The sequence below is a fragment of the Cupressus sempervirens genome, chromosome 10 (assembly GCF_028749045.1).
Source record: "Cupressus sempervirens isolate cs-2001-9-10 chromosome 10, ASM2874904v1, whole genome shotgun sequence".
NCBI lineage: Eukaryota > Viridiplantae > Streptophyta > Pinopsida > Cupressales > Cupressaceae > Cupressus > Cupressus sempervirens.
In genome coordinates this window covers 165283562-165308448 of record NC_143127.1, presented here as the reverse complement: position 1 = coordinate 165308448, position 24887 = coordinate 165283562, and the positions used below count along the sequence as shown (strand labels likewise).

Here is a 24887-nt window from a genome sequence, read left to right as displayed (position 1 = left end):
ATTCCAATGAAAATATAACGATCCCATTGTTTTTTTCTAATGAAAATATAACAATTCCATTATTTTTACCCCTTAAAATTGTACTAAAGATAGTCTCGCAATATGTTATATTATTTTTAAGATAGTTTAATGGTAGAATAAAATTGTTGATAGTGGGGGACAAGTTTGGTGGCAAATTATAGATGAAGAAGTCACTTTAAACAACTTATAGCCCAATGTAAATTAAAACAAAAATTTTAATCTACTTAGTAACTTGTATTTGCGATAGTTTATATTTTCAGATATCCATGCTTCTCCAAATATTGCCTTACAATTGACCCCTATAAGACTCCAAATGTATGACTCAATTAAATTGAAATAAAATAATTTTATAGATTTTAGAAATAAAAAATCGATTTATTAGAAATGATTGCAATAATATTAGCCTTGGGGCAAATTAAGAAAACAGAAACAACCGCACATTTGAATTCATGGTTTGTCTTATGTGACTACACGATCAGTGCGCTCTGTCGGCACTAAATGTGCAAGGCAAACCATCACAGATTTCTATAAAGAACACCAATCGGTCTGCCACTGCCAAAGTTGAGGAAATTTATGACTTCAGGCTGCATCAACAATTTGGTATCATGATTTGCATCCAAGGTTTGCTTTGTGTTTTATCTTCGATTCGTGTCAATGGAAACATTTTGTTTCAACTGTGTTGTTAACTATTATTACACAGGTTTGGGTTGCCCATTGAATTTAAAACTGCTTTTACAATAAGAAATGCTTCTTGCTATCTGTCTATATATTTTTTAGCTCATTATTATTATTATTATTATATTGCAAACTCTTCATTTGGGTTATCTAGTCTGTTTTAAAACAAGAAATTCTGATGTCAGTTGCCTGATTCTTTTCTATCTATCTGTATATGTACGTGTTTTTTCATTATAGCATGCAAAATGTAAATTTGGGTTCATCTGAAATCCCTTTCTTTTTGACGCACAATGCTAGTTTAGTTGATAACAGTTTGGCGCTGGTTGCCATTTTTTACAACGAGGATTACACCATATTGCTGGCCTGTGGATGGACCATGCAAACATGGAACTTAATTTTTTAGAGTTGTCAGGGTAAGGAAGTGGGGGCTATTGTAGTACCCTTCAACTAGAAGTTCACCGGCTTCTTCTCTTGGAAATTTTTGGCTTAGATAATATGCTCCTATGTGGGTTCTGACAATATTTTAAGATTTGCTAGCAGGTTTTGTATTTTTTTTTTGTCGCAACCTCGAAAATCGCTTTTAGATATATAGACGACCTTATTGCAGTGTGGGGAATTTTAAATTTGGATGCATCCTTAATAGTGTTTGCTATTATGATTATCTGCAACTAGCTGTACAAGATTTCACTCTACTGTACCGTTGTCAGGCCTTCGCTAGATATATCCAGTTTGGGGTTCTGGGTGCCCTTTATTGTTTTGCGAGGCAAGATTCAGCAGCATAGGCAGGATTTGAACCTATTTCAAGGCTGGAATAAATCTATATGTTCTCATCAATGCCTCGCATTGTCGTTAAACCACATCCCCTAGGCATTGTAGTCACACGTTGTGAAACATGTACGCTTAATTATGTTAGGTCCTGACAACAGTGCGATGAAGAGAGGCTTCCTTAATTTGACGGTGCTGCTGAGAAAATGTGCGAGCCGTTAGCATTAATGAGAATTCATGAAACATGAAATATCCCGGTCCTCCCTACAGTTATTCAACATTTTGGGTTCAAATTTATCTTTTGCAATTATTTGCGGAATGTCCTACGCCACAGAGCTTGTAGTTCAAGATGCCCTAAAATTTCCGGCATTTGCACAAAGTATCTATGAATTGAAGAGTATTGCTAATCTTGATTCAGAAAAATATTCAAAAATTTACTTTTTCTGGTTTTGAATGTCTCATTGGACCACCCAAGTTTAAGTAATCAAAGCTAGCTGTCTCTATGGAATTATGTACTTGTGAATGTCTTATCTAGAGGTGGGAATCACACCGCTTTGAAGCCATTGAGCAAAGTTGGTGACAATTTGTTCTCGGTGTACTTGTTTTCAGGACTGTAATGATTTTGCCTCTGCTGCTGCTTATGCTTGTTTGATCGTAATGGCGAGGGGATATAATGAGGAAACGGTAATCATGACCTGCCTTTCCTGTAAAGACCAATATAAAGCATCTGATGCTGGAACCTGTAGAGAATGCTATGAAGAGGCAAGTGAAACTGAGGAAGAGCTGAAGAAAGAGATTGAAGAACTGAAAGCAAAGGTTTCTTTTCTGAAAATGTGGGCACCTGAAATCATGCTCGATGAATATACTGACATTGCTCTTGAAGTTAAAGATGGCTCCAGGATAAAAGCTCACAAAATTGTGTTGGTAATGCTTTACATAACATTCAACGTATTTTTTTTTTAAAAACATTTTATCTTATAATTAATTACAATTTTTATAATAAATTGGATTAATGCACACCTATATCAGAAGCATAAAAGGCAATAGGATTAGAAGAAAAGCTTATACATGCGTTATTTACATACTCGTGTTCAGGACTAAGGAATATGCAACCTGCCAAAGTCAACTGGGACTTGCACAAGGTCCTTTAATTACTTGAATGTGACTTTGGTGAAGTAATATTCCAAACAGAATATTATGAAACATCTTTCTGAACGTTACTCACTTTACGAAAGTTTCGATACCTTTTGATCACCCAGGTCTTGGTAAGGGCAAGGTGAGATCATTCGGTGATTGAATTTTGTCTGAAATCAGAATTACCGTATTGAATGTTAGAATCCAGAAATTAGATGTGCTGTTACAATGAAATTCAATCCCTTATGGAATATAAACAGTGAACACAGAAGCCCACCCGACCCATTACTTTATTCAGTGAATCGTCATTAGCAGAACAATTCTGAAATCGCCAATCTTCACCACTATTTGCATATATAACAGCAGCAATAAGTGGCGCTGTCCTAGCTGCCAGTAGTCCCAGAATGGCGCTAATAAGACTGCCCAAGTGCCTGTAAAGGATGATGCTGTGATAGCTGCCTTGGGCTCAGAAATAGGTGGAATGGAAGCCACCAAACAATCAAACTTGACACTGTAAATTCGCTCAAACCTGCAAAGACTGGTTCTCATGGAAGACATCTTAAATTCAATACCTCAGAAATTGGTGTTATGTGAACCATTTCAAAACCAGAAATATGGCACCATGGCCGTCCAAATACCTCAGAAATTTACACTATGTAAGCCATCTTAAAAATCAATGCTAGTATTCTTAATTACAACTCACATTTTTCGCAAGAAGCACTAGAAGGAAAAACCACTTTGTGTTTGTTGGACTTGCAACCTTTGTGAAATGAGAAATGACCTTTACAAATGGTTTTTTTCCTTTTTGGCTGTCAAATTATCCCTCACGGCCACAACCAAAATGGCCACATTTCAGGGCTGGTTTGGGTTTTTCAAAACGCTGCAACCCCTTTTCCAGAAATTATTATTTTCAAATAATCTAAAGAAAATAAAACAATTTGATGTATTTTGGGATTGTTACATATTCTGTTGCTGGCTCATTTGTCCATCAGGAGCTTCATGTCCTGCTCATGTTAAACAAATGATGAAGAAGAAACTTGGGGCAGGGCATCTGAAAGTGCTGCCATGATTGTGAAACTGTTCTTTTGCAGATCCAGATATCACTCACGAGGGTTCTGCAGACCTCCTCTCGGTTTCTATCTTATGTTAGAGATTATACAGCATTTGTAGCACAGCAAATGACAATTAGGGAACTCCATGTAATTTGGTTGCAACTGGGCGCCACACTTCTCATCGCTGATATCTCTTTTATAAGGACCTGTGTGACGTCTCTGGTGCTATTAAACCATAGCATTTTCTTCGGGCCCTGCATCTAACATTCTTTTTTCCCATTATGGTAAAATCACTTATGAATTTTCATTCTGGATTTTTCTGACAGAGTGCTGGGCAAACTGACGGCCCCCCTGGACCTGAACTCAAACCAGTACAGAACTTATGCCATACAGGTGCCTAAGTAGGAGAATCGAGAAATATTTTTGGCCCGATGTTTGTAGAATTCAGAAAATGCGAAATTTCAAAATAAAGAATGATTTCTAATACATTTTCTACATATGATCTCTTTCAGTTTCCATTTCCTATATCAGGTAGCATTGCAATTGTTGATGTGAGTTTTGTTCCACCACAATATACAAAATTAAATACTCAGTATTCCAAGATGAAATACCAGATTTCCAACTCTCTCTTGAATAAGCATACTCATATGCTAAACAATAAATACAGATTGTGTGATCAAAGGAGACAACCTCAAGGTTCCTTCTTTATTGTGGACATTACCCAATTTTAATGATGTGACATGTTGGTTATCACAAAGGGACTTATGCTGTTCATTCAATGGGTATCAATTTGACTCTTACTTCTTCAAATTGTTCAAAACAAACAACTTCCAGGATTAGGGTTTAGTAATTCTATTTAACTCAGAATATAAGATGAGATTGATGATGGGATGAGCCTCTAACCAATTTTCGCTTCGCTGTGTCAACTAGGCATAGGAGGATACTGCCTTTAAGGATGTAGGAAGGATTTTCTCATTGTCAATGATCATCCAAATATCCTATGAAGGCACAATCTAAGTGAATATCTCTAATAGAAGTTAAACACTTGCAATTTAGCTGTAGATTAACCTTGCACTGTTACTTACAATTGGCATGTGCTAAAAGGTATGAACACTAGCTTCACCATCAATCCCCATTCAACAGTATCTTTCATTTATCTACGTCTTCTACTCAAGATAAAATAAAATCCTAAATAAGGAATTGATGAAACCATGCAACAATCCAAAGTGACACAAGTAATACATCATGAAGACCAACAATGAATCAGAAATTACTTTGATAGCATTATGGCAGTAATTTCAACAAATCTTCTTTCCTCTCCTACTCTACTTTTAGTACTAGCTAACTAATCTCCTCTCTAATAATTTTAAAATCTATCCCTTCTAACCCTTACAAATGCGAAGGCCTTGATCTTTTGGAGTTGCTCAATTACAATAAAGGGCCAAGATCAATTCAAGATCAAGGGCCAAGATTTATTTGTTGCAAACCCTCATTAGGTTTGCCACACTATCATCCAATTACATGAAGGCATCACTCTGTGGGCCAGTAAGAAAATTATAATGCTTTTGAGAGCCAATGAGAAAATTCTACACTTGGTAAAATATGATTGAATGTGCTTGAACACGTGTAACTAGAATTTTTGGATTGGTAGAAGACAAGTGGGTGCCACCTCAACATCCTTGTAGACTCGATCAATTCTTTTGGTGATGATAAAATATCACTTGATAGTCAACTTTATCTAGCCTTCAATTGTGACGACATATTCTCAAATTGCTTCTTCTTCTCAAATTTTCTCCATCTTTGTTCTTGGAAATTTTCTCATTGCCATGATTTGAACTTCAATGTACTTGCAAACTTGAAAATTGAACTTCTTGAAGGGATGAAGTCCTTCATGTACTTGGATCCTTTAAACTGAACTTGGAATTCAGAGGAAATTAAAGTTGACAATAATTATCTTTCGATTGTAGATTCTGATTTTTCCTTCTCCTTGTTTTGTTTTCTTGAACTCCATATTGATCTTGATCTTCAAATTTGCACTTTGGTAGTCTGGATTAGAACCACTCATTTGAAGTACTTGAGCTATCTCCTTGCTTGAAGTTTGCACTTGATCTTGTAGCATCTCACAGCACTCCAAGCTTCTTCCTTTTTGAAGTTTATCTTGTAAAAACAAAAGAAAAATAGCATTAAGCTCACAAAATGATGAAATGAAGGGAAACTGAAAGCTTTCACGAAATAAAATTGCATCTACATCAAATTAAGGAGGCAAAAATAGATTTTCTCAAGTTCAAGATCAACCTGCCTTTCTTCTAGCAAATCACAAGTTTTGATTTTATTGATAAAATGATCTTAATCTTGCAATTTGATATGAATTCACTTAAAATGTGGAAAACAAATAAGTTTTTCAATAAATAGCATTCCCAAATTAAATTTTTTGTGACCACCCAATAGGAGAATATCTGTCTTAAATACCCAAAATTGTTGCTTCTTGAAACACCAAGAATGAAATTTGCTGCTTTTAAATAATAGCTTGTTGACAATTAAGAGGAACTCACTGCATTAGGAAGATATTTCACCGACTTAGGAGAAAATTGCTGCCTTAGCAGAGATAAATCTGCTTCTCATGTGATGTGGAAATGATTTCTCACCACCTCCTTGAATAAGTAATTTAATGTTTTGAAGGGGTGTGTTCTAATAGAGGCCAACTTGTTCTTTGAAACCAATTAAAATATTTGAAACCATTCTCCTTTCTTTCCAATGCCAACTGACCTGTTTAGGCATATTTTGGTCATTAAACAGTAATTAAATTACACCTTTCTTCTGCTAATTTGGCCCTCTTTCAACTCTTATGAGAAAATTAGGTGTGGGTGAGGATTGTTAATCTTGGGCTATGGCGGATTCTGCCATCCCTCGAGGATTTTTTTTTGATTTTAATCAAACTTCAATCTTGATCTTCATGTCAATATTCTATCCTCCCCATTGTTTTCTCCCATTTCCACGCAACTTGGAGACCAAAGGCTAATATTCTAGCTCCCACAATGCAAGGTGCGTTTCAAGGGGGTCTCGAGGACTCCCTTAATTGCTGGGCAGAATTTTGCTATGAGGGAGGATATTGATTCCTTGGAGGGTGGCAGAATTTGCCTTTCTTGCACTCTTACAAACTCATTTTCACTCCTTGTAGCTTTTTGGGGAAACCCTATAAGCTGATCTTTCATCCTTGTTAACACTTTATCAATCTGTTTCATCCCCTTTTCCTTGTGCAACTTAGAAACTAAGGATCAAGTCTCGATTGGTTATAATCCAAGGCACAATTCATTGATGTTTAAGAATTTTGAATCCTTAGGGGGGTCAGTTGGCAAAATCTACCATCCCTCAAGGATATATATTTTTCTTTTTTTATGTAACTCATTATTCTGCCTTGTTGATTTTGGCCTAACCAATCCTAACTCTCCTCCTCCAAATGATATGTTTCATCTCCATGCCTTTGATCTTTATTTTGTGTAAGCTTCCATCTTGACGAAGATAAGGCAGAATTCAAGGGTCTTTGAGGATTTTGAATCCTCTCTTTCACTTCCTCAAATTTGGTATTACCTTTTATTTTCCACCCTTTCACTTTTGTTGTTCTTAATGTGAATTGGGGGTCTTGGTTTATATTTCCATTGTCATAAATACAAGGTGGAGATTAGGGATTCTAGAGGATTTCAAATCCTTGGAGGGCGATAGGATCTGCCACCTTCTGTGGATTTTCTTTGTTTAATGTCCATCTTGTCAACTTGGTTTTGATTGTCGCCTTCTTCATTTATCCATTTTGCTTCAAACTTTCATCACTTTGTCATTGGTGAATCTGCCATGCCTTAGGTATGAAATTGACCTCCAATCAACTCATTGAATTTCCCATACTTGAGGGCAAAAATCTTGCTATCTAGAGGATTTTCTTGGTCACCTTCATTGATTTCAAATTGGTTCATCTCATAAATTTTCTTTGTTCAATTCTTGGTTTGAATTCCCTTAACTTCTTATGACTTTGTATCTTGGATTGATCTCCTCAACCTTGCCCTTCATAACTTCGTATTTCTTATGTCTATGCCTAGGCGAACATAAGGTGAGTGGGAGGATTGAGGATCCTTGGTGGGTGGCAGAATCTGATGCCTTTAAAGAAATTTCTTTGTTGTATCAACTCATTTTCAACTTCTTTTGGCTTTAAACTCCTCGTACTTTGCCTTTGGTTGATTCCATCTAGACTATGATTAAGGTTATGTATTTGATCATGTTTTAAGGGGGCAAAAATGTCACCCCTTAGAGGATTGGGAATCCTAGGAGGTGAGTAGATTTCGTCACCTCTTGAGGATTTTTACATTGGGTCACAACTTCACCTCAAAAAACATCAAGTTTCACTTTCCTTAACCTTTTTCAACAATTTGCACTTGAAACTCATTTTTACAAGGGGCAGAATTTAGGAGGTTGTGAAGATTATGAATCCTAGGACATAGTCAGATTCCGACCTAGTGCTGAGATTTTTCATTTGCAAGTTAACTCCCAAATTCTTCATATCAGTTTCTTCAGCTCAGAGAGGAGGAGGATTTATATAAAATAAAAGATTTGAGTCTAAGTTATATCTTGTATTTTAAGTTATTTTATATATAAATATTATCAGGATGTTTGAGATAGGTTTCAATTTCATAGGAGTTATAGTAAAGGTTCTAGATTCTGGGAGTTTTCAAAAAATTCAGACTTAGCTAAATGACAGGATTCAACAGGCCTTCAACAATTTTAGCTCCCATAATCTTTCCTGACTTTCTAAGATGGAATAGGATCAAGGGTTTTCTAATGATTCTAATTTCATCACAAGTCACTTGGTTTCAACTCTATATCCTTGATTATTTTAGCTCAACTAATAAATTATTAAAAACGAATAAATTGACTAAGCAAGCTTAAGTGAAATGGTAAAACTCATTTACTCCAACACCTCCCCCCTCCACAAAGTGCAATTGAAGGAGAACATATTAGTAAAATGAACAAGATGCAATATGGGTCCCAACGACAAAACCATTTTAGGTACCCATGTATAATGCAAATCCAATGAAAACTCTCACTAATAGAGAAAAGGACAATACCACGTGGTATAAAACTCCTCTCCAAAAGAGAGAAATGAAACAAAAGATGATACATAGATGCATGGAGGACTCAATTATACCAACCAAGGACTACATGCCTCATGTATATACAATTATATATTTCATCACAGGAAGCAAAAAGTAGAGAAGATGCTCCTCCACAATGAAGAGGCTGAAAAGTTGATGTAGAATGCTTGCAAACAAAAGACGATCCAGTGATTACCATCAACACATCTCCCTTTGAGAAGAAACAAGTCCATCGAATGATGAGGACGCTGCTCCATGCCCAACTGAAAGGAGGATGAGAGTGTTGATGGGTGTTTTATGAGCACACCAACACATAATAAAGGACCAAAGAACAATATCCTCTCTTGAACAAATACACCACATATGCCAAGATTGAAAAGAAGATTATAAAGGCGACTAAAAGGTATTTACTGCAAACTTGTGACTTGATGTATGCTGGTTATGATAGAGGACTTATGCTAATTCACTCTAGACTTGTCAACTTTGTGTGAATGATTTAATAATGAAGTACTTGATCCTAAAGTAGCATGGCTTTTAAAATAAATTGCAAAGAGATTAAGGGTTTAGAAATCCTATTCTAATCTATGCTACTCTTGGAATGTAAGAGATCATGAATGTATATGTGAACTCTACTCTGCTTGACTTTGTCATCAACTTCCACCAAGCTAGTCCAATTTTCCAAGGTAGATTATAGATGTTCAATCGTTACCTTCACACCAACACCCTCAAAATCAATATGTAAGCGGCAATTGAAGTTAAGCTTAATTTTTAATTCTAGTTGACCAAACAAAGTGACTTCAAATCACAAGTAGTATGGATTAGGTGAGTTTCCCAAATGTTCACCCACAATTCCTTTCATTCAAATATATTACTTAAAGAAAATCCTAAACTAATTTGAGAGATCAAAGAATCACACAACACTTCACAATCTTCACTAAATCACCACACTTCAATGATTTATTTCAATTATGAAAGTATCTTACTGACGATTCTCCAAAAACTCTCTTACAAATGAGAGGAGTAGTGTTTAGATAAGAGCTTCAAATACAGTGAATGACTATGTTAATGTGTTAGTTCAATCAGGATAAAAATATCATTGAATTATATATATATATATATATATATATATATATATATATATATATATATATATATATATATATATATATATATATATATATATATATATAGATAGATAGCGATATTATTATTATATAATATATTAGAATGATATAGATACACACACACACACACACACACATAATATATTAAAATGATGTATATATATATATCATTCTTATATACATATATATTAAATACATACATATATACATAATATGTATATATGTATATATATAATATATATATGTATATATCTATACACACACACACACATATATGTATATATATATGCATATATATGTGTGTATATATATATCATTGTAATATATATATGTATATATATATCTATATACATATATATTATATATATATGTAATATATATATTTTATATATATGTAATATATATATATATATATATATATATACATATATATGTATATATATATATAAAATATATATGTATATATATATATATATATATCATTGTAAAATATATATATATATATATATATATATGTATATATAATATATATAATATATATATGTATATAGATATATACATATATGTATATCATTGTAATATACATATATATATGTATATAGATATATATACATATATATCATTGTATATATATATATATATCATTGTAATATATATATGTATACACACACACACACACACACATATATATCATTGTAATATATTATACAATAATAATATCACTATATATATAGATAGATCGATAGATAGATAGAACTAACCTAAGACAATATGAAATATTATGCAATAGTATTAAAGGAGACTGATTGAATAGTCACATGTTTGATCGGCTGAATAATATGTGTTAGCGATTGCTTAATAACATTCTTGTCGACGAGAATAAAGGTTAATATTTGTTTTGTTAACCTTACACCGGGAGGCATGTACCTGGTGGGGTGTGATTCCACGATGGAGTCATTTCCCATTGGGGATATGACTCCCCTCCTTTATATTAATACTGCCTTCAAGCTTGCGGTCAACAATATACATAACACATATTATTCTTAGTCTTCTATGTTGGAAATTGCAGGATTGACTTCAGCACATTTGTATCATTGCAGACAGTTTGTGGAGTTTTGATTACTACAAAATATTGATACCTCATCTAAATTAAATTTCTTCATTCTACAGTGGTGAAGATGTTACAAGCTAGAGTTGCCGTTGCACCAAAAGATTGACCTGTTAATGCCCGATACAACCACTAGACTTATAGAACATAGGAGGCAGTTAAGCCATGTCAAGAATCTCGATGGGGAACGTTTGTGATTAGTCCAAGAATCCCCCCCGTAGCGTTACTCGAGGAGATTCGAACCTATGACCAAGCTCTGATACCACTTGTTACAAGCTAGAGTTGCCATTGCACCAAAAGATCGACTTGTTAATGCGCGATACAACCACTAGACTTATAGAATACAGGAGGCGGTTAAGCCATGTCACGAATCTCGAAGGGAAACGTTGGTGATTAGTCCATCAAAAGACATTTACTTTAGTTGCTTTTCTCTCTGCACCTTGATTAAATGATTCTTATATCTTGTACAATATATATTAAGATTTGAAACCAATATAAATTAACATGGTATTAGAGTAGGTTCTTTTCCTTTGCCTGTGATGAGGGAAGAATATAAAAGGTGGGTATAAAAAGACTCTAAAACTTCTGAAATTAGGCATTCCAAATCGATTTAATATAAGTATAAATTGATGTGCAAATATAGAAAACAGATAACTTAACTTGCCTGTAACTCTCGGCAGTTGGGGTAGTCAGAATAGACACATAAGTTACACTTATGGATGCGTTGCATTAACGATACCAAGTTATGGGTCAATTCAGTGCTTGCATTGAATGCGATCAGATTTAAAATGTGAAGCACACTTATGTCATTAATTGGAATGTATTGAAAACTAGCTTACAAAATCAATGTTGTAAATAGCATGTGGTAATGAGTTGGCAACTCTTTAGTGCAGGAGAGAGCAAGTTTGATTACAATCTATGCCTCACATATTTCCAATATATGACAAGACTCCTCCCACAATCTGACTAATGAGCCCATTTTTGATTGAAGTCCTACAAGCAGCTAGTGCAAGTCAATAAATGTGCAGGCCAACAATTTGTCTCCATATGCAGACCTCTCAAATCTGAAGAAATGGTCTCCCCCAGTGCAAAGAACAGTGCACTGATGATGCCAAACAATGATCAGTCACTGAAGAGAAGCTTAGATCATGCTGCATGGGTGGCATTTAACATCTCAAATAAAGGCTCCAACTCGTTGAGGGCCTTTGGGATGGGGCCAAAAGGATGCTATGAGCTCCACCAATCAAGCCTCAATGTGAGCAGCGCCTTCCAGTCAAAATACACAGATGAGAATATGGAAGAAATCACCAGCCACTTTGCACATGCCAAGTAACACTGATCCAGCTGGCACTGAGCCAAGTGAAGACAAAATGTTCGGTTATAAAGATTAGCTCCATGAAGAAAGGCATTAAAATAGACCAGGGCCTAACACAGCGGTCTGATTGAAATATTTTCAAACCTCATCCACAATATCTGGGAAGCAGGTGCCTGTAGTACATTATCTAGTGAACGTAAAGGAAAAATATGAATATGGCATCACCATCTCAAATTTAATGGGCACCCCTGAATGTCCAAAAAAACTAAACCAAATTGCTGAAAGGAATTATGTCAAATAGTTTGCATTCAACCTCTTATTTCTCCGTTTAATGTTTTAAACCTCTTATAACTCTAGAAATCCACGTTTATTTGTTTGTTGTGTTTTGTGCATGGAATTGGTATCATACAACATAAACAAGAAAGAAACTACAATAATATGCAAAGTGGAAATGAACTGCTGCCAATAAAATGTTATTTTCAGAATTCATAAAACCAAATACATCACAGATTTATCAACTCACTGATTACTTCAGCATTATTGACATAATACTCCAGCCCATGCTTTCGAACTTGCTGCTACAGTGCTTTGTCCTTCAATCAGTCTACTACCTTCGTAATATCATTCCCTCAAAGCGGCATAAGCATCGGACAAGTAGTGAAGAAGATATGAGCAAAATACCAAATCTGCTTGTAGCCGGAAATGCAACTACACTGTCTGATAATAAAGCCGATAACAAGGAATTCCAAAGGCCAAACCCCAAGGGAATGACGTCTAGAATGTTACAAGAGAGGATAAACGTCCTCAAATGCCAAGAATGGAGCTGCAACTCACACACCAATTTCTTCTCATATTCAACCTGTTTAATGAAGCCACAAATGCTTCCTTTTTATTCTATTTCCAAGGGTCCGCTCAACTCATATGGGCAATGTGGGATAAAAGATGTGTAATATATAAAACATATATCAAAATACCCCTTATGTCTCCCTTGGGCACACATTCCCATAAAATAAATATTAAAGTAACACTTTAATATTTTACAATTCAATTAGACGTTACTTTAATAAAACTTCAGGCATTAAAATGTATTAGCAATCGGACTCCGAATAATGCGAGTGATAGCTCATCGGAAAGCTCTCACCGAGGAGTATCAAATCCAATCACCAAAATGGACCTGCACTGTGTCCTGCACACATACTTGGTCAACTGCTAAAATGGGGACATTACAGTCTGCCCCTCTTGAAATTGCTTGTCGTTAAGCAATCTCAATCCAGCCTGTTGAATAACCTACTCACTCTCACATGTAGAGTCTTCCTTCGGCAGGTCTTTCCATCTGACCAAATACTCATTCACTATCTTGTTTCTAAGCTTCCTTTCTTGGTGCCCAGAATAGCCTCGGGTACTAACACAAGCTTCCCCTCCTCATCCAAAGGAGGTAAATTTGCAAAAGGCACTACACTCTGACCAATGGCTATCTTAAGCCTAGACACATGAAACACATTGTGCACTCGATTGCCCTCTGGAAGCTCAAGCTCATAGGCGACTTTGCCCACTTTGCGAATCACCCTGTAGAGACCATAAAATCTAGGTTTCAACTTTTTAGCTCCGCTCTTCTTGAGCGATGACTGTCTATATGGTTGTAGCCTCAAGTAAACCATATCCCCTACCTCGAAGCTATGCTCTATTCGGTGCTGATCAGCATACAATTTCTGTTGATTTTGGGCCTGTTGTATATTCTCTTTGAGCACTTTCAGGATGTCCTAACTATCCTGCAATAAGTTTTTGGTTTTGGGCACTCTACTGTCCCCTAAAACTAAATCCATGAAGCCAGGTGCTTCATAACTATAGAGTGCCATGAAAGGAGTCATCTTGATGGACATATGATAAGTGGTGTTATAACAATACTCTCCCATATGCAACCATTTGATCCAAGCCTTTTGTTGTGTAGTTACATAGTTCTTCAAATATCCTTCCACCCGATACCAGTGTACTACCCCTGTCCACACGAAGGCTCCTTTCCTGGTAAGATTTGTCAAGGGTGTAGCAATTTGTGAGAATCCCTTAACAAACCTCGTATAAAAACCACATAAACCAAAGAATCCCTTAAGCTGTGTAAGGTTTGTGGGAGTAGGCCACTCTACAATAGCTCTAATCTTTTCGGGATCAACCCGAATGCCATCTGCACTAATGATATGCCCAAGGTAAAGGAGCTCAGTCATGCCAAACTCACATTTAGATTCCTTGGCATACAATGACTCTCTGTCCAGAATAGATAACACCTCCTCCAGATGATGTAAGTGCTCCTCCCAGATCTTACTGAAGACCAAGATTTCATCAAAGAAGATCAAGACAAATCTCCTCAGCTGCTTCCTGAATACCTAGTTCATACAACTCTGAAATGTAGCGGGTGCATTGGTTAGACCAAATGGCATAACAATGAACTCAAAGTGGCCATAGTGACATTGGAAGGCTGTTTTCTCAATGTCCTTTGCTCTCATCCTGATCTGATGGTATCCGGATCGCAAATCAATTTTGGTGAAGAAGCATGCCCCATGCAACTCATGAATCCTAGGAATGGGATACTTATTTTTAATTGTTTTCTTATTCAGTGCCCTGTAATCGATGCACATGCGCATCGTCCCATCCTTCTTCTTTACCAATACTACTGCTGAAGCAAAAGGGCTCTTACTGGGCCTGATATGCCCCATCTCCAACAAATCCTTAATCGCCTTCTCTATCTCATCCTTGTGTTTCTTAGGATGACGATAGGGAGTAATCATAATTGGTTTGGCTCCCTCCTCGAGCTCAATAACATGTTCCATCCCTCTGTCAGGAGGAACCCCATGAGGAATATCGCTAAATACTTTAGTGTGTCTATCAAGTATCTTCTAGATATCTGGTGGATGACTCTTTTCTTGTGGCTCTGGTGAAGTTGGCATAATGTAGCACTCTGCCGCCCCTTCTATGTCATCATGATGAAAAAGTCTCTGCATTCTCCTCAAGGACACTACTCTGCAACCTCCATCTAAAAGTCCTCTAAGTACCATAGTTTTGCCCTCATGCTGGAATCTCATCTCCAATTTCGCTAGGTTGAGTGTGAACTCAACTCGTGAAGCCATCCATGTCATGTCGAGGATGACATCATAATCTCCCATGTCCACAACATAGAACTCATCCTCCAACTCGTAGCCATCTCCAAACCTAATGTGAAGATTAGATATCTTCCGAGTGCATAATAATTTATCACCGTTAGCCACCATGACTCTAAACCCATCATGCTCCTCTGTCTGTAACCCTCTCCTGGCTACCAACTGTGCATCTATGAAGTTATGTGTAGCCCCAGTGTCAATAAGAGATATCACTTTCTGCCCTTGGATAGTACCCCTGACCTTAAATGTGATTGCCTTTTGGGCCCCTGTCAAGCGTGCCAACGATCTATCATCCTTAGGAATGCTGCTCTCCTCTATAGTGTTACCCTCATTTGAATTGGAGTGCTGATCCTCCCCCTCTGACTCTGACTTTTCTGCTGAAAAATACTCCATTTGGTTTGCCTTAGCCTTGAGAGAACATTTATGAGATAAGTCCCAAGGCTCTCTACAATGGAAGCACAACTTCTTCTTTCGAAGTTCATTCAAGGTTTCATTGTCTAGTCCTTTTGATCCTTTTTTGGGTTTGCTATACTCTTTCTGAAGCGGTTTTTTGTCTTTGTCCTTGCGGTAGGAAGAATCTGTTGACTGGTTTTTTCCTTTGTATACCGAAGGGGCTAAATCTCGTGCCTTTTTAGTTGCTTCAGCTAAGGTGAGTGGATCATGTCCCTTCACCCAACCTCGTAATGGATCAGCAAGACCATCACAAAATAACACCACCAATCTCCTAGGAGAGATATCAGTAACAAGTACAGACAAGCACTGAAACTCAGCAATGTAAGCATCCACAAAACTTGACTGTTTTAACTGTGCTAGCTCCTTGAAATGTAACTCGGGATCCCTAGTGTGAAATCTCTCAATCAGTGTTTCGGTGAATTCTTCATAGGATGTAATCTGATTATGCCCCAAAGTCACCATGCCATGATGCCACCATTCATGTGCAACGCCATCCAAGTGCATAGCCGCATACTTGATAGCCTCCCCCTCAGGCATAGGATTTAGCTGCAAGCATGTATCTACCTTCTGCACCCAAGCTCGTGCAGTCATCTTCCCGGAAGCATCATAATAAGGTAAAGAAAGTTTTCTAACTTTTTTTCTCAGCTCAAAGTTTTGATTCCTCCCTTCTGCTCTAGGCATGTGTCTCATCCTCAAGTCCATATAATCTCTGAGGGAAATATTTGCCTGAAACTCCGGTCCACTAGACTCCCAATCCCTCCTGAACTGATCCTGTAACTCGGTAATCTACGGTTCATTTACTGGTTGAACCGGATCTCTGGGTGGGAAAGTGGGTAGAAGAGGTCTCGAGCTCGCAGTCCGCGCTGGGCGTGCAACGTGTCTAAAGTTATCAGCCTCATTCCCATTGTTGCCATGTCCATTATTACCATTAATGTTATTCTCAGGACCATTGTTGTTGCCTTGGCCTCCATGGTTATTGTTTCCCCCATTGTTATTGTTTCCCTCATTGTTATTGTTTCTGTTGTTGGCATCACCTGGATTAATATTGACACCCATCTGTCTAGCCATGAGCTGCAACATCATGTCCATTCGCCTATTCTGCTCCTGCTGCATACGCTGCCCCTGCTCTAATGTATCCAGTAACTGTCTGAACATTACCTCCTCCTGATTTGGACCGGCATTCCTGCCTCCACCTAATCCTGTATTCCTGTCATCTCGATCACCCATATTGTTGTCCTGATCAAAGAATATCTCCTCTGTGTCTGTATGGTTGGATTCAATGTTCATCTACACGGATGTACTAGGCTGTTTGCTTTGCAAGTTTGAAATCCTAATTTGTCTTGCTCTGGTATCGTGGAAATTATAAGGCCCCTGTTGCATGCTCAAACATAAATGCTTAGCCTGTGTTTTTTATTTATTTATTTCTGATTTTAGTGTTTTTACATTTCGTCAAACACTTTTCCCTCTATCCGGCTGTTCCAAATTCCCTATAAGACCTCCACAGGATGGCAGGACTTATAGCTCTGATACCACTGTAATGGGCACCCCTGAATGTCCAAAAAATCTAAACCAAATTGCTGAAAGGAATTATGTCAAACAGTTTGCATTCAACCTCTTATTTCTCCGTTTAATGTTTTAAACCCCTTATAACTCCAGAAATCCACGTTTATTTGTTTGTTGTGTTTTGTGCATGAAATTGGTATCATACAACATAAACAAGAAAGAAACTACAATAATATGCAAGGTGGAAATGAACTGTTGCCAATAAAATGTTATTTTCAGAATTCATAAAACCAAATACATCACAGATTTATCAACTCACTGATTACTTCAGCATTATTGACATAATACTCCAGTCCATGATTTCGAATTTGCTGCTACAGTGCTTTGTCCTTCAATCAGTCCACTATTTGTAATATCATTCCCTCAAAGCGGCATAAGCATCGGACAAGTAGTGAAGAAGATATGAGCAAAATACCAAATCTGCCTGTAGCCGGAAATGCAACTAAACTGCCTGATAATGAAGCCGATAACAAAGAATTCCAAAGGCCAAACCCCAAGGGAATGATGTCTAGAATGTTACAAGAGAGGATAAACGTCCTCAAATGCCAAGAACGGAGCTGCAACTCACACACTAATTTCTTCTCATATTCAACCTGTCTAATGAAGTCACAAATGCTTCCTTTTTATTCTATTTCCAAGGGTCCGCTCAACTCATATGGGCAATGTGGGATAAAAGATGTGTAATATATAAAACATATATCAAAATACCCCTTATATCTCCCTTGGTTACACATCCCCATAAAATAAATATTAAAGTAACACTTTAATATTTTACAATTAAATTAGACGTTACTTTAATAAAACTTTAGGCATTAAAATGTATTAGCAATCGGACTCCGAATAATGCGAGTGATAGCTCATCGGAAAGCTCTCACCGAGGAGGATCAAATCCAATCACTAAAATTGACCTGCACTGTGTCCTGCCGACTTACTAAAAATAGTATGCCTGAAACTAAGTAAATCAACTTCGTTTTGGCCCAAATTGGAAATGACTAGGCCAAAACACTCCAAGATCCCATTAAACCCTTCGTTAGCCCTCGGGACCATGTAGAACAAGGCTAACGCACACACACTTGGTCAACTGCTAAAATGGGGACATTACATGAAATGTGCCTAGAAAGATGGAGTTCCAGAAGCCACTCGAAGAAGTGGTGACATCTGATGCTGCACGGGGATTATCCTTTGGAAGTTTTAAAGACCTTAGTTTCTCCAATCATGTTGCAAGCAAGTATAGTTTCCTGTTGTAGTCATTCTTTACTCACAGATTTCTTCACTTTTATGGGTTTAAAACCATCCGCCTACATCCTACAAAAGAACAGATAATTGCATCTGATAATCAAAAGAGGTGACATCTTTGGGCTATGAGAATATTTTGGGAATAAATGTATAAAATAATAGTTGCTCTAGTTTAATGCTGTATCAGAGAAAAATGGCTATTGAACAACTAATGCAATGCTTTACCACTGGGTATGTTTCTTTAATATGCAAGATTGTAGAATGGTGGATCCCGTTGAAGACAAAGGTGAATTAAGATAAGTTTGCCACTTTTCATAAATAGAGTCAAAACACGTGGATTGCATTGAGAAGCTAAGAAAATATGGAAATTTTTTTAGTCGGAGAAAATGGTTCAATAAAGAAATATTATAATAGAGGAACTGAAAGTACATAAGAAATATGAATAGAAATATGTTTTTCCTAAAAAAGGAAAATATATAATTAAGAGATTGTGGAGAAGCAAAAGTAATTATTCTAAGATTAAAATTATACAAGAAAATAATTTGGAGGTGGATGTTCCCATTTGAATTAAAATAATTTTTCAAGAAAAATTATTGAAAAGTGGATCAATTTTATTTAAGTTTCTAAAGTATTGAAAGACACCTTAGGAAAGAAGTTTTCTAATTGATGTGATACAAAGTTCTTCAAACAATATAAGAGTGGGAATTTCACATTGTAAGGGGGAATAATAACCAATGATTCATTTCCACTTGAACCATCTTTAAAGGGGAAATGCTAGTGAAGAGACACTATTGGAGTTCCAATTTCAACCATACTTAGTGAGGATATGATTCAAAAGAGGAGATACCTTTCAAACAATCTATGAAGGCATTTTCTGAGTTGATGGATATGGACCTTCATTAAAGCAACTTATATCATGGATGCTCAGAAGTATTCATTAGCTTTGAGTATTACATTTATCTGCTTAGCGTATTCTCTCTTTTAATTGTATTTCTATACATATTATAAGAGCTATTTACCTTGATCTTTTCCCTTGTCTCTGAGGATGTCCTTGCAGGAAAAGAAGAATGGTACATTAGGCATGCTACCAAATATAAGTACCTTTCTATAACAAGAGGGAGTTCGAAAGATCTGTCAAAGAGGGAGAAGATAGATGATATGTTTCAGTTTGCTTCCAAGAATTTTGGTTATATTGGTTTAGGAGTAGACTATGCTGAGATGGTTTCTCTACTAATTAGAAAATTATAGTAGTTAAATGGACTGTGATTCTTGGGATGAATTTCCATGTGAACCAAGGATATCTAGACTATAACATTCCTAGATAAATGGATACTTGTGGAACTAGGGAGCGTGATAGTTCATTAGAGGCAATCTTGGACAAATAGTCGGAGCAGATAGAGGATATGTTTTAGGTTCAGAGGGAGCTTTTGACACCTTATTGGAAATAACTTTGACAAGGAGGTCAAAAGGTTATTTCTTCATGAAGAAGTTCCAAGTGAAATCCTTTGTAATACATTCTTCTGTATGAGGTAAGTTTGATGTGAAAACCTTATTCTTTGATATGATTCATGGTGAATGTCATGACAAGACCACATGATAGTATCCATGGTGACTTCATGTGTGTATAGGTCTGCACCTTGTGTACATCATGAGGAAGTGACGACTTCCAAATGATTATCACTTGTATATGCAGAAGTTATTGGAAGGTGACGATCTTACAATAACTTAAATCATGATTTACATATTCATAAATGTTGAAATAGATCATGAGAGGCTTTATCTTGTAAATCAACAACTAAGTGTTAGATGTCATTAAATTGGCTGTCTATAAGTTGTTTGTATAGATATATGATAGGTACTTGGTGAATACCTTGCCTCAATATTTTGGTAGGTCATCACCGCATTGAGTACTTGGTGAATATCATTTAGTTGATGTTTTGATAGGCCATTAAGTATTTGGTTGAATATCATTTGTTTGATGTTCCGATAGGCCAATGCTTATGTTACCTAATATGATATCAAATAGTAATTGGTGAATATCATGTGTTGACATTCTGATAGGCCAATACTTATATGATATCATATATTGGAAATCCTCTAATCAAAGATTTCCTGAGTGTGCTATTTTTTGAAATATTACCAATGGTGTTCTATTTAAATGTGTTTATCCTTCTAAACTAAGAGGGAGTGTTAATGTGTTAGTTCAAACAGGATAAAAATGTCATTGAAAAATACATATCTATATTTGTGTAAAATATTTCTATATATATATATATATATATATATATATATATATATATATATATTGATATAGTGATATTATTATTGTATAATATATTAGAATGATATAAATATTAATATTTACATATATATAAAAAAGAAAATGGTGGAGTGTTGGAGAAATGGTTTTTAGAAAGGGTTTATAGAGAGTAGTAGGAATAGTGAGAGGTTTGGAAAGGGCTCAAAGCCTTTCAGAAGACATGAAGGAAGGTTTTACTGGGGGAATAGGAATGGGAGATGGCAAAATGGGAACAAAAACTACCAAGAAAGCTCTCAATGGAAAAAAGTGGGACAAAACAATGGGGAAAAATGACAAAATGGAAGAGAGAGGCTGAATGAAAATGGCTGGAGAAGACATCCGATGCAAAGATTCACGTCAGTGAACCTTGGCGGGAATGTGGTTTTTGAAAATATAGCAAAAAAAAAGAGAAAACCACAGGTAGTGGAAAACCAGGAGAAGCAAATGATAGAGGATCAGTGGATGACTCTATGCACAGTTGAGAAGGTGGTGCTGGAAAGTGGTTTGATTAAGGAGAAGAGTGACTTTTTGGAGAAAAATGCATTATTTCTAAAGAGGGGAGGTCCAAGGCCAGCAATAGGTAAGATTAAAACTTGGTATGATGAGAAATGGGGTGCAATGAAAGACTTTAAAACATTAGAAAATGGTTTTATGGTTACAGTTGATATAGCACAAGATAGGGATTGGAACTTGAATAGTGGCCCTTATTTTATGGAAGGATATGGGTTTTATATGGAGAAATGGACCCCAAATTTTGATCCAACAAATGAGGTAATAATAGAACTTCCTCTATGGGTAGGATTGAGAAATCTGCCCCAGGAATACTGGCAGGAATTGGAAACAAGCTAGGAACATTCATTAAGGCGGTGGAAATGGTGGACAAAGAAACTTTGCAAATGTTCCCAATAATATGTATAATGTGGAATGATTGTCATCCAATCCCTGAATTGATTGAGATCTTTAATGAAGGGGTAGTATGGAGACAGTCGGTGTCTTTGGAGGAAGGGTTGAAGGTATGTGAGTTTTGCCTGTGTGAGGAACATGACTCAGAAAGTTGTAAACAAGAAGGACGTCATAAGGGTAAAGAAGAGGAAAGGCTACTCCAGAAGGTTATAGAGATGGCCAGGATAAAAGAAGTCGAGAAGGATGAGAATGAAAATCTAATGAAAAGGGATAATGCAGATGTGGAGAATGTTATGATGTTGAAAACAAGAGCAACTAACTGTCAAGAAAAAGGGGTTGGGGCAGGCGAGAATCTGGAAGTGGTTTAGGAAAAAGTGTTAGTTGATGAAAGCTGCGAAGGCTCAAAGGAAACACCACAAAGTGGAAAAAATGGTAGTGAAGATCAGCAGAGGAGGTTGGTGAGTGAGAATATTGAAATAAGGATGGAACAAAGGCAAAGGCAAGTTTGTGAGGATGGGGTTGAATATAGAACTTTGGAAGGAAGTGAAAAAGGGGTTGTAAGGACGTAGATGGACCTCAAATATCTCAGGAGGTAGGGTGCTAGGTGGTAGTGTTGTTAGAAAGGCCAGAAGAATCACAAAGGAAGTGGGAGGAAAATGAAGGGTATATGACTGGGTTGGAAGGAGAAATGGAGGGGGGGATTGGAGAGTGTTTTAGGGATATTGAAATTTCTCCAATAAGAAACTTGCAAGAACGAAGAAAAGTTTGAATGAGGATGATGGGCAAAGGGATGCTGATGGAGAAGAAGATTTCTTTGGGGTGGAGGAAAATATGATCCTTAAAAGAAAAACAAACTATTGAGAAAACAGAAAGTAAAAAACATAAAGCACATATTGGGGAGAGCCAAAAAAGGGGAAGAAGAACCATTAATGCATTGATCCAAATTGCAAGAAGTGCAAGAGGTCAAAGTAAACTGAAAACGGGAAGGGGAAAGAACCCCTCCCAGAAGGGATGAAGATCCTATCGTGGAATGTCAGGGGCTGTAATGCCCCTGACAAAATGCGCTTGATTAGGAGAGGCCTTGATCAAGCAAAATCGGATCTAGTGTTGATGCAAGAAACAAAGATAAAGTTGGATGATTTGGAGGGGATGAGGAGAAAGTTTAATAGATGGAATAGTGAGTGGGTGGCTGCAGAGGGAGCCTCAAGGGGAATGTGTGTTTTATGGAATAAGGAGACAGTGAATGGAACTGTAATGCAGATGGGCAGGAATTGGTAGTGGATAAAAGTTTCTTCAAAACAATTAGGATATGAATTTAATGTTCTTAATGTTTATGGTCCAGTTCAGAGCAGAGAGAAGAGAGAACTTTGGAAGACACTAATAGAGGTTTTGGAAATCTTACAAGATGAATCACTGTTTTAGGGGGTGATTTCAATGCTATCCTCTACCTAGAGGAAAAAAAGGAGGTAAAGGCTGGAGGTCAACTACACAGGAGGACTTCTCGACTTTTGTTATGGAAAGTGGCCTAATTAATATTCCCTTTAAATAGGGGCATTTTACATGGACCAATAGGAGGCAAGGGTTTTTGAATATTGCTGGAAAATTGGATAGGTTCCTTTTAGGGGGGGTTTGGACAAGAGTTGATTGGTCTGTTGAAGTTGAAATTCTGCCTATTCATGGCTCAGATCACTTCCCTATTAGTCTAAGAATTCAAGAAGAATATACCCTTGACTGATGCCCTTTCAAATTTGAAGCTATGTGGATGAGGGTGGATGGATTTAAGGAGACGGTGGAAAATTGGTGGACGGAGGCACCTGAGTGGGAAGGAAACAAGGCTTTTAAATTTTTTAAGAAGCTTCAGCATATAAAGGGAAATTTGAAAGTGTGGAATAGAGAATCTTTCCAAAACATATTTAAAAGAAAAGGGGTACTAGAAGAAGCACTTAAAACTTTGATTGAAAGAACAATTCAGGTTGGGATGAATGAGGAAGATTTCCTAGAAGAAAAGAGGCTAAAAAAAGAGTATGGTGAAATCCTGTTAAGAGAAGAAGTATTCTAGAGACGAAAATCAAGAGAAACGTGGTTGAAAGAAAGGGATAGAAACACAAAGTTCTTCCATAATTTAGTGAAAATAAGCAGAGCCTATAATAATATTTTTTCTATTAAGAATGGGGAGGGTGAGGTGATAAGTGATCCAAAATTGATAAAGAAAGCGGTAGTAGATTTTTTCAAAGACAAAGGAAGAGTCGAGGATGGGGAGGAGGCTTTAGATGAGGATGTTTTGGATTGGATTCAGGGATGTATTACAGATAGGCAAAATGCAATGTTAAATGCTGAAGTCTCCAAAGCAGAGGTGAAAAATGCTTTATGGGGTTTAGGTAAAGACAAGAGTCTAGGGCTAGATGACTTTACAGGTAGTTTTTTGAGACTCATTTGGGAGTTTATAGAAGAGGAAATTTGGGGGATGGTGTAGGAATCCAAAAGAGGGGGTTTTGTTCTAAAAGATTTGAATATTACTTTTATTGTGTTAGTTCCAAAAAGGGATGATTGCAAATCTTTTGATGATTTTAGACCAATTTCTTTATGTAATACTGTGTATAAAATCATTTCAAAGGTAGTTTCCAATAAGCTTAAAGTGGTGTTGAATGATGTAATATCTGAGGAACAAAGTGGATTCACTCCAGGAAAATCCATTTTTGAAGGGGTGATTATTGCCCATGAAATGATCCACATGATCATAACAAACAAGCTTAGCAAAATGATGGTAAAGTTGGATATTAAACGAGCTTATGATGAGGTAAATAGAGATTTTTTGTTCAAAATTCTGAAGAAATTTGCTTTTAATGAGGAATGGATTAGCTGGGTAAAGGGATTTTTAACCTCCGTAAGGTTCTCTGTGTTGGTTAATGGCAGACCCCAAGGTTTTTTTGAGTTAGAAAAAGGGATTAGGCA

At 36.5% G+C, this 24887-nt stretch overlaps 1 protein-coding gene across 2 annotated transcripts in view; it reads left to right on the top strand.

Moving 5' to 3' along the window:
* The first annotated feature begins 445 nt into the window (after positions 1 to 445).
* LOC149533118 (BTB/POZ domain-containing protein At4g08455-like) overlaps positions 446 to 24887 on the top strand; it is a 72657-nt gene continuing 48215 nt past the window's right edge. The window contains exons 1-2 of one of the 2 annotated variants that reach the window (XM_089805276.1): positions 446 to 721; positions 2071 to 2385. In XM_089805276.1, the coding sequence (XP_089661402.1) occupies positions 2119 to 2385 (267 nt within the window). In that variant the 5' untranslated portion in view covers positions 446 to 721; positions 2071 to 2118. The remainder of the gene's footprint in view (positions 722 to 2070; positions 2386 to 24887) is intronic. The other variant, XM_089805275.1, reaches the window with a different exon arrangement.